The sequence below is a fragment of the Gobio gobio genome, assembly GCF_949357685.1.
Source record: "Gobio gobio genome assembly, chromosome: 3".
Taxonomy (NCBI): domain Eukaryota; kingdom Metazoa; phylum Chordata; class Actinopteri; order Cypriniformes; family Gobionidae; genus Gobio; species Gobio gobio.
The window spans coordinates 56,791,368-56,803,867 of NC_137099.1; the positions used below are offsets into that span (position 1 = coordinate 56,791,368).

Below are 12,500 nucleotides of genomic sequence, written 5' to 3' on the forward strand. Positions count from 1 at the left end.
CAACACTTTGACTGAAAGTGTGTGTGTGTGTGTGTGTGTGTGTGTGTGTGTGTGTGTGTTCATCAACGCAAGATTATTAAATATTTATAAACAGAATAAATGAGTGAATATTAGAGTTATACGGTGTGAAGGCACAGAAAGCAGCAGTGTAAGGGTTAATGTCACGTCAGGATGATGTTTCTACAGGATCAGCTCACATGAGCACCTCCGCACATCATTACCAGAGGAGGAAAGAGAGTCCATTAAACTATCTGGAGGAAGCAAATCACTCATAATCACGTTGTGATTGCGAATACCGACTGTGCAATTTGGTTTGTGCTGCTGCTGATGAATAATAATAACGATGATCCTATCCATTTAGACCAATCACGTCCAAATAAGCCATTTTTAATATGACGTTTACAAGCCTGTCAGTCTGAAATCATTCAGCATGATATAAAACGGCCTCGCAGCAAAGCTGTGGCTCATTCCACATTAAGACAAAACAATCATTTCATAATTGATGACCTCTGCAAATGAACCCTGTTATTAACACGCTGTATTGTGTAAAGCGCTGTATAAATAAACCCGACTTGATCAAAGAAACGCAATGTGTGTTTAGACTCGGTGGTCAGAACTTCTGTCCAAGTGAAAGTAATAAATACTGATGATCTCATGGACATGAGGTTAACATGCTCAGCCACACGTGTCATTTCTCAGCTGTGGGATTGGGTGAACGTCAGCTGATCTCTTCACTCCGGCTCCACAGAGACCAGGTGCTCAGAGGACATGCAGAAGAAGAGAAGAGATAAAAGCGACAGACAAGGCAGAACTGATCCATGAAAGCACATGGATTACATTGAATGGCGAATCCGAGGCCTTGTACTGCAAACAATGCAGAATCATTTAGTATCTTGTCTTGTTTTCCAGTAATAATTTGTTACACTTATATAGAGCTTTTCTAGGTACTCAAAGCGCTTTACATCAACCACCACCGATGTGCAGCACCACCTGGATGATGCGACGGCGGCCATTTTGTGTCAGAACGCCCACCACACACCAGCTGATGGTGGAGAGGAGACAGAGTGATGAAGCCAATCGTATATATATGGGGATGAATAGGAGGCCATGAGGCCGTAATGGACAGGGGCCAATGGGCAAATTTGGCCATAATGCCGGGGTTACACCCCTACTCTTTGGGATTTTTAATGACCACAGAGAGTCAGGACTTCAGTTGAACGTCTCATCCGAAGGACGGTGCTTGATACAGTATAGTGTCCCCATCACTATACTGGGGCGTTAAGACCCACACAGGGTGAGCGCCCCCTGCTGGCCTCGCTAACACCTCTTCCAGCAGAAGCCTAGTTTTCCCAGGAGGTCTCCCATCCCAGTACTGACCAGGCTCAGCCCTGCTTAGCTTCAGTGGGAAACCAGTCTTAGGGTGATATGGCTGCTGGCGTACAAATAACTAAACATCCCAGGAAAGACACTACAGGCAAATTAGGGCTGGGACATTTTTTCAGATTTGTTTTATTCATCTGAATTTAATGCTTTGCCACGATTATACATATTTTTCAAATCACAGTTTTGAAAAAATAATTAGACATGTTGACAATACGCCAGTGATAACTGTTTAGAGAAAAAAATTATCCGATTCTGAGCACATGACACCGCACCTGACGAATACATGAATGAATAATTAATAAATATCCATATCATCAAATAAAAAACGAAAAAATATATGTAGCTAACTTAAAAAATATAAGTAAAAAAAAAAAAGAAGTAAATAAATAAAGTTAATTCTAAATCATCCTTTAAAATAAATAAATAAATATTGGTCCAAATCATCAAATAAAAAATTATTAAAAAAATTAGGGCTGGGCAAATTAACGCGTTAACACGGGTGATTAATTTTTTCAGCTTAATTCATTAAAAATATTTAACGCAAATAACGCAGCATCCGTTTTTATATCCATTTTAGCAATAACTTACATGATCAAGCTCCTATTCATGTAACGTTAAATGCTTCCAAGCGCGACAAGACACAAGAGCTGTATGTCAATGTCCTGTCTGTGTGTGTGTGAGTGTGTGTGTGTGTGTGTCCTCTCCTGTCTGTTTGGCTGCGTCTCATGTCAGCTAATCGAGGGACACTCTGACACACACACACACACACACACGCACACACTCGACGCACAGACAGAATCGCGTCAGTCTCCTGCTCACATCGAGTTCTCTTCTGCTCTTGAACAAACAATAACAACAACACAGAGAATTTTGAGTTCTCATATTAGGAGTCTTAAATTAGTTCAATAACGTCTTAAATGAACTTAAAGAGTTGTTAGGTAATGAGATGCGCGTCATGTTCGTCAGCGGCCGTTCTTAAAGTGACAGGAGCACTGATGATGATGCCTGTCATTAATGTTCATCACAGAACAACGGGAACAGAGAAAATTTTTAATACTTTTAAAAATATTTTTTAAATAAATAAATAATGGACCAAATTAAATGTAATTTAAAAAAATAAATAAAAGACTGAATGATCCAAATAATCAAATATATATATAATTTTAAATCATCCTTTTAAAATGAAATTAACTTTAAATTGAATTTGTTCTATCCTCATGCTAGACGCCGCACCTGATCTCCTGTGACGCACTCAATAAAAAAATGCAATCAGTCAAACATTCTGAGGGAAAAAACGAGATTTTATTTTATTTTTGCCATATTTCCCAGCCCTTTTTGATCTCAAAATGAGTTTTGTCCTGCACTTCAGCAGCACTTTCATACACCAAACTGAAGGTTTTTACAGAGCGGTTTGCTCATGTAAAATTATATTTCTAAAATAGTTTTTTCTTTTCTTTTCTGGCTGTTGACAGTATTTAAAGTGCTGAAGAGAAATCCAAAATCTCTGCAAAATATGTCAACAGAATGAACCAAGAATTTTGCACCTTGCTTTATCCAAAGTTCATATTTCTGTTTTGTTTTTTGCAAATGAGTGCATAGTTCATTAGATAATGCCTCATTACACAGCATATCAGAAAATGTAATACCAATTTGTTTTTCAATTTGTAATGTAATCATTTCCACTGGGGAATTAAGCAGTTAATTCAAGTGTATTTGTATAGTGCTTTTCAGTGTGTGTGTGTGTGTGTGTGATCGTCTCACACGTCCAATGTTCTGATGAGACACTTTGTCACATTATAAACGTGTTTTCTGGTTTTGAATGTTCTGTTCCTGTGAGGATCTCACACATTTGCAGCCCTTTCTCTGCAGGGCGTGAGCTGGGCAGCACTCAGTGACTTTAAAATGCATTTTAAAAGGCATTTCCCATGGTGCCTTGCTGCTGTTTCAGAGGAAAAAGTCAGGGTCAAAAAGCGGCACAGCGCTCAGTGGAAACATTGCATTAGCAGCGGAAGCCATTTAATTCAGCATCTTTATGGCATTTCGAGCTGGCTCTGGTGTAACGGTCAGTGATGTAAAAGGTGAAACGTGTCATTTCTGCTGCAGATGGGATTTCCAACCGTTTGAATGGCCCAACTGGACGGGACATCGCAATACTGGCTCATCCTCATTCAGGGTGTACTGATTAAAATCACACGAAAGCCATCAAGACAAAGATAAACGAGGACTTACAGAATCTTCAGTTCCAAAAAGGGCTTTGGACTTTAGCCTGCGGTTTGAGAAAGGGAGATTTGTAGCAGTTGTAGTGTGTTTGACTCACTGTGTGATTCGAGGGGCCAGAAGGTCCCGGACGGTTTGGGAATGCACCACGGCGAGCTCCCCCCCACGGGCCGAACAATTCCGATGTGCGTCCGACCAGCTGACTTCATCCGACACCAAGAGGAAACAGCGGGACGAGTCAGCGTGATGGACTGCATCTGGCAAACACAGCGGCTCCGCTAACGGGACAGAAAGATTGACCTTATTCATATTATTTATAACCAGCAACACAAGACAATACAACATAACACAACATAACGTATAATAAAATAAAACAACATTAAAACTAACTAACTAAATAAATTAAATTAAATTAAATATAATTAATACAAAGGTTTAGTAGAAGGTTTAAAGTTTTAGAAATAACATAAAACATAAACATATAAAATAATATAACATATTTCATATAACAAGTCTCTTAATAATATAATATAATTAATATAATAATATAATATAATTAATATAATTAATATAATATAATTAATATAATATAATATAATATAATATAATATAATATAATATAATATAATATAATATAATATAATTAATATAATATAATATAATATAATATAATATAATATAATATAATATAATATAATTAATATAATATAATATAATATAATATAATATAATATAATATAATATAATATAATATAATATAATATAATATAACATAATATAATAATAATATAGTTAATATAATATATAATATAAAATAATATAATATAATTAATATAATATAATAATATAATATAGTTAATATAATATAAAATAATATAATATAATGTAATAATATATAATTTAATATAATATAAAATAAAATAATATAATATAATAATATAATATACTATAATTAATATCATGTAATATATAATATAAAATATATATAATAATATAATATAAAATATATAATTTAATATAAAATAATATATAATAATATAATATAAAATAATATATATATATATTTATTTATTTATTTTTTGTACAGGCATATTAGGAAAATTCACAATTTTATGAATGCATAAATAACAGCAAATATTAACAGCAAATTAATAGTTATGCTAAAAATGCTGTAAAAAACTATACAAATATAACCATGAAGTGTATATCTGCATAATGCGATTTCAGTGCAAAACAACAAAGCCAATAATTCTCTGAACAAAACACTGTTTATTTATTATTAACTTTTATGGATTATTCATTTTATGGGTCATTGACCCATATTAAAAGTCATCTGGGCCATATTTGTTTAATTTTATGTTATTTTGTTTGTCTTTGAGGATTTCACACAACCTCCCTTCTACCAACTGACATGAATCTAATCGGACGTCAACAACAAACCATACAGGAAACATTTTCCCTCCCTTTTAAAGCCTGTGTATTGTATAAGGTGAGCGGTCAGGCATGTCGGTCAGCATCAGAACAGAGACGTGACGCAGCAGCTCTAAAGCATTCAGACACATCAGTCAAGACTTCCTCTGCTTCTGTAACTCGCTTTCTTCTCCTCCTGCCTCTTGGGATCGGCGCTGTGCGCTCTTATCTGCTCTCGCCAAGCAAACAATGACGGACAGATCTCTGCAGGCCTGATAAACAAACGAGCCGATCTTCACATGCCATCGCTTACATGCTTTGTGTAAGACAGGGGATGTTTCTGGTTTGATAGATGATGAAAAGCAGGATATTTTAAGAGAGAGAGAGGACATGGCCATTTCAGAGCGCATTATATCTGAGCTGTCCTGATGTGAGACTGGGTCATCAAGATTGTGCCAGTTTTTATGTGTTTGAGTACAGCAGTGCTGCAAAAAGAGCGAGCTCTAGACAAGCGCTCCTGACACAAAGCATGTTTCAAAACATCACGCTACAGATGAGACACTTCATCCTTCATGACAACAATCCTACAATGCAAAGGGATGAGTATAACAAAGAAAAAACACCCACAATTGCAGAGAACCTTTTTAAAAATGAATTACACTGAATTTAATACTAATAAAAGACTGATTAAATAGTTTAATTAATTAAAAAATTGACTGTTTTACTCAATTTTAAATCTGATTGTATCATAAATTGTGCTTCTTTACCTCAAATCAGGCCATTGATGCTTACTATAATCAATTTCTAATGCTCTATAATTATAATACAATCAATATAATATAATTAATATAATATAATAAATATAATATAATATAATATAATATAATATAATATAATATAATATAATATAATATAATATAATATAATATAATATAATTAATATAATATAATATAATATAATATAATATAATATAATATAATATAATATAATATAATATAAAATATAATATAATATAATATAATATAATATAATATATAATATAATATAATATAATATAATTAATATAATATAATATAATATAATATAATATAATATAATATAATATAATACAATATAATACAATACAATACAATATAATATAATATATAATATAATAACATATAATATAATATAATATAATTAATATAATTAATATAATAATATAATATAATATAATATAATTAATATAATATAATTAGTGCTGTCAAATCGATTAATTTAACATAAAAGTGTGTTTATATAATATATGTGTGTGACATACTGTATACACACACACACACACACACAAACACACATATACATAATGTTTATATAGACACACATTATATAATAACTTTATGTTAGATGTGATTAATCGTGATTAATCGATTTGACAGCACTAAATAATATAATTAATATAATATAATAAATATAATATATGTTCACCAACGCTACATTTATTTAATCAAAGCTACAGTAAAAAACAATAATATTGCGAAATATCATTACAATTGAAAACAACTGTTTTCTATGTGAGTATATGTTAAATGTAATTTATTTCCGGTGATCGAAGCTGAATTTTCAGCATCATTACTCCAGTCGTCAGGTCACATGATCCTTCAGAAATCATTCTGATATGCTGATATTAGAAAAGCACACAGATAATACAGTACATGTGCATTCAAGAGTAAACGCCCAGCAGGTAAAGCAGCGTGTTAGGTCTTAGATCACAGCTTATGTTTCTCGTACCTCTTGCTATCTCTCTCCCATCCTTCTGGATCCTCCAGTCCACGGTCACTCCCACTCCGCCCCAGTTGACCAGAGATAGCTCCGCCTCCAGGCTCTGATTGGCCACGATGAGCGGAGGGCAGTGGAGCTCGAGACGAGGCGGCAGCTCCACACTCACGATCCCCTGAGCGACAATCTCCTGGTGACCCGCTGAGAGACTCACTTGAGCCTGGTAGCGTCCTGGGAGTCCGTACTTATGCCTCGCCGCGGTGTTGGGCGTGGAGCTGTTGACCCGGGGCGAAAGGTCACCGAAGTCCCATGAGAAAGAGGCAGGGAAGACGGAGGAGGCGACAGACAGCACGGCCTCGGAATGGACGGACACGCGGCGGGATGAAAGAGAGGCGGAGAAATTCACCTGTGGGCGGAGAATGTTTTCAAATTATGATGACACTTACATTAGCGTTAAAAGATTATTAAAGAGTCTGAAAAAACTGTAAAATCAGTAATATTGAGAAACATTATTACAAATATAGCTGCAAGCAGCAATACCGGGGCCAGGCGCAAATAAGAAGACAAGACATGCCAAAATGGCTGGGAGTGTCAGATAAACGGCAGTAATGAGAAATTAAACACATTTTAAGATGATTTTAGGCAGAAAGGCTGAAAAATGCATTGTAGTCTATGGGAATTTCATGTTTTGTTCTATTATAGCGCCACCAGGAGGCACGATCCTACCATTTTTTATGTGTCCTTGGAGTGAGCCCATACATGTGTGTGTCAATTTTGGTAAAAATATCTCGTTTCGTTTTGGAGTTATAAACATTTATATTAAAAAAAACACGTAAAAAATGACTGACACCTGACTTTGATTGGATTTTACTCCCCCTTACTATCAATATTTTGACATTTGGGCATTAGCTTTTAGCAATCAACCTATGTTTCTGAATTTCTGACGCTGGTTTAATCTCGATCGGACTAGCGGTTTCGAAGATATCAGCTAATGTTTTTTAAGCACTAAATTACCAAGCTGCACAAACCATATGCCGAAACCTGGCAAGTCTGATATCGTTGGACTCGGCAAGGATTCAGAAGACAAAAAAAGTTACTCACATGAAAATAAGACAATCAAACCCAAAGTTATAAGCGTTTGAAAAAAATAATTATCCAGTAGGTGGCGCTGTTTCAAAACTTCTCAAGCTCCTTCAGGGCATCGTGCTGATGACCCATACCGAGTTTCGTAACATTACGTTCATGCGTCCATAAAAATACAGCATTTTAGCACATAATTCAAAATGGCCGACAGCCAAAATGGCCGATATGGTAAAATTGGATATCAGACGACTCGGCATGCCATCCTGAATCTAACGAGACCACTTTTGGATAAACCGTTCAGAAGTTGTAAGCAAAAATAGCCATGTTTCGTATCTCCGGACCAGTAGGTGGCGCTGCGCCGAAACGCTGCATGTTGCCTCAAGTCATGCGTGTGATGACATGTACCAAGTTTGGTTTGAATACGATAAAGCGTTGCGGAGATATAGCCTTAAGTGTATTTTCGCAACCGCTACGTAAAATTTGTTTGCGCGTTTATCAAAAACGATTTGACGAATCAACTTGAATTCCATAACTTTTTGTCAGCAGGGTCTGAAGATGATCTGGTTCAATTTTTGTGAAGATTGGAGCAACGGCCTAGGACAAGTTCGCAAAAGTAGGTTTTTCTGAAAATTCAAAATGGCGGGAACAATTTAATGACGCAAAAAGACGTCATATGTCTTGAGCCAAGGAATCAGTGGACACAATTTTTTTGTTTCTAGCATCTAGGGTTCAAAAGTTATTAGCATAAACATGAGTGCAAATTTGGACAGGTGGTGGCACTAGAGGGATTGAGTTAGAGACTCCAAAATTGGTGTGGTTAATAGTGGGCCAGTTTTCTATCTGGGTGCCAAATTTCATAACTTTCCCGCAAACGGTTCTATGGGCTGCCATAGACTTCAATGGCGGATTAATAAAAATTCCTAATTTGGCCCCTAACTAGAATAGCTGATTTCTATGTGAATATCTGTTAAAGTGTAATGTATTCCTGTGATCAAAGCTGTATTTACAGCATCATTACTCCAGTCTTCAGTGTCAAATGATCCTTCAGTAATCATTCCAATATGATTATTTGATACTCAAGAAACATTTATGATTATTATCATATTTATGTGGAAACAGTAATTAATTTTTTAGCCTAGGATCAGAGGAATCTTTTAGGATTTGCAAAATTGGTCTCAGACGGCCAAATCTCCAATGGTAAGAGATACAGACCCTCTGATCTCCCTGTATTAAGCCTCTCTCTGGTGATCCTCAAGAGCTAGATGAGCTGCTTCAGGTGTGTTTGATTAGGGTTGGAGGGTCAGCCCAAGAGGAAGAGCCGCTCCGAATCCCTTGACACTGACCTGAAACACATCCTGCGCCACAGTCCAGCGACACTTCTTCATGACCTGCGGGTTGGAACAGGCGGCCGAACACTGGGACTCGCTGATGTAGTTGGGCTCAGAGTTGGTGCTGCACAGACACTCTCTCTGCTGACCCAGACCGCCGTACCGCTGGTTCTCATGGAAGCATTTGGAGTTGCACTCTTCCCGCGAGAACGAACCGGGTGTGGAGGAGGAGAAGATGACCAGCTCCACGCCCGCCGCATGTTCCTCGTCCTGCAGACAGCCCGCGTATGTCAGGCCTAAGAGAGAGAGAGGGACGGGAAGGACCAATTCAAGCTCTCAATAAAATAAACATGGTAATACTTTATTTTTATGTAGAATTTCTTTGCATTTCTAGCTTGCTTCCTAATCTATTATGAATATTGTTGGCTCTTGTTATGCGAAGTCGCTTTGGATAAAAGCATCTGCTAAATGAATAATAATATATGTTGTAATGCATTATTTATTTTCCTAAGTAATTGCAACCAAAGATAAGATAAGAAGCATTATACAGGGCTCCGGACTAGCATTTAAGAGCAGAAGCAGTTCTATAGACAGTGGGGAAAAAAGTTCATTTGAATAAATTAATTTAATTTGGCCTTGAAGTGTTAATTAATAAGCTGTTTATGGACGGACGGGTCAGAAAGCTCCCGGATTTCATCAAAAATATCTTCATTTATGTTCTGAAGATGAACAAAGGTCTTACGGGTTTGGAAAGACATGAGGAATTAATGACAGAAATTACATTTTTGGGTGAACTAAGCCTTTAAGGCAGTTCTGAAGGCAAAAGTGAGTCCAACCTGGTACTAGCACTGTGTACCTAATAAAGTGGCCGGTGAGTGTATAGTTAGTAAGATGTTGCCATGCTGTGAATTCTTCATGCTTAAATCCAGGTTCAGGTGTGTGTCACTCACCGCAGGTGTGCACACTGACGTTGAGCAGCGGCTGGTTTTTCACTTCCGGCGGACGGTCACAGAGCATAGAGTTGGGCCGCTTCACTTGAACGCCCTGTTCCTGCAACCAGCCAACCAACCGCACCAGCTTACAGTCGCAGACGAACGGGTTAGAGCTCAGATCTCTGGGAAACGAGAGAGGGAATATTTCATAAACAGGCATAGGTTGAAAACATTATACAGTCCTTATTCCAAACTGTGAATGTGTGATAAGGACAGTAATTTAACAAGCATTATCTCACACACTCTCTCACACACTCTCTCACACACACTCTCTCACACACACTCTCACACTCTCTCACACACTCTCACACACTCTCACACACTCTCACACACTCTCACACACTCTCACACACTCTCACACACACACACGCACACACGCACACACGCGCGCGCACACACACACACACACACACACACACACTCTAACACACCTCTCATACTCTCTCACACCTCACACACCGCTCACACACCTCTCACACACCTCTCTCACACACCTCTCTCACACACCTCTCACACACACACCTCTCACACACACACCTCTCACACACACCTCTCACACTCACCTCTCACACACACCTCTCACACACACCTCTCTCACACACCTCTCTCACACACACACACACACACACACACACACACTCACACACACTCACTCTCAAACGAGAGAGGGAATATTTCATAAACAGGCATAGGTTGAAATCATTATACAGTCCTTATTCCAAACTGTGAATGTGTGATAAGGATCACACACTCTCTCACACTCTATCACACACTCTCACACACTCTCACACACTCTCACACACTCTCACACACTCTCACACACTCTCACACACTCTCACACACTCTCACACACTCTCACACTCTCTCACACACTCTCACACTCTCTCACACACTCTCACACTCTCACACACTCTCACACACTCTCACACACTCTCTCACACTCTCTCACACTCTCACACACTCTCACACACTCTCACACACTCTCACACACTCTCACACACTCTCACACTCTCACACACTCTCACACACCTCACACTCTCTCACACACCTCACACACCTCACACACACTCTCTCACAGGCTCTCACACTCTCTCACACTCTCTCACACTCTCTCACACACACCTCTCACACACACCTCTCACACACAACTCTCACACACAACTCTCACACACACCTCTCACACACACCTCTCACACACACACACACACACACTCTCAAACGAGAGAGGGAATATTTCATAAACAGGCATAGGTTGAAAACATTATACAGTCCTTATTCCAAACTGTGAATGTGTGATAAGGATCACACACACTCACACACACTCACTCTCAAACGAGAGAGGGAATATTTCATAAACAGGCATAGGTTGAAATCATTATACAGTCCTTATTCCAAACTGTGAATGTGTGATAAGGATCACACTCTCTCACACTCTCTCACACTCTATCACACTCTATCACACTCTATCACACACTCTCACACACTCACACACTCTCACACACTCTCACACACTCTCACACTCTCACACACTCTCACACTCTCACACACTCTCACACACTCTCACACACTCTCACACACTCTCACACACTCTCACACTCTCACACACTCTCACACTCTCACACACTCTCACACACTCTCACACACCTCACACTCTCTCACACACCTCACACACCTCACACACACTCTCTCACACACTCTCTCACACACTCTCTCACAGGCTCTCACACTCTCTCACACTCTCTCACACTCTCTCACACTCTCACACACACTCTCATACACCTCTCACACACACCTCTCACACACACCTCTCACACACAACTCTCACACACACCTCTCACACACACCTCTCACACACACACACACACACACACACACACACACACACACACACACACTCTCAAACGAGAGAGGGAATATTTCATAAACAGGCATAGGTTGAAAACATTATACAGTCCTTATTCCAAACTGTGAATGTGTGATAAGGATCACACACTCTCTCACACACTCTCTCTCACGCTCTCTCACGCTCTCTCACACACTCTCACACACTCTCACACACTCTCACACACTCTCACACACTCTCACACACTCTCACACACTCTCACACACTCTCACACCTCACACTCTCTCACACACCTCATACACACCTCTCACACGCTCTCTCACAGGCTCTCACACTCTCTCACACTCTCTCACACACCTCATACACACCTCTCACACGCTCTCTCACAGGCTCTCACACTCTCTCACACTCTCTCACACTCTCTCACACTTTCTCACACACCTCACACACACTCTCATACACCTCTAACACACACCTCTCACACACAC

The 12,500-nt window shown here is 38.4% G+C and overlaps 1 protein-coding gene across 1 annotated transcript in view; it reads right to left on the bottom strand.

Annotated features, from left to right (window-relative positions):
• pkd1a (polycystic kidney disease 1a) overlaps positions 1-12,500 on the bottom strand; it is a 141,016-nt gene that overhangs the window by 93,383 nt on the left and 35,133 nt on the right. The window contains exons 5-8 of the mRNA XM_079813383.1: positions 10,128-10,291; positions 9,193-9,473; positions 6,779-7,172; positions 3,701-3,878 (exon numbers count right to left, since the gene is read on the bottom strand). Of these exons, the coding sequence (XP_079669509.1) occupies positions 3,701-3,878; positions 6,779-7,172; positions 9,193-9,473; positions 10,128-10,291 (1,017 nt within the window). The remainder of the gene's footprint in view (positions 1-3,700; positions 3,879-6,778; positions 7,173-9,192; positions 9,474-10,127; positions 10,292-12,500) is intronic.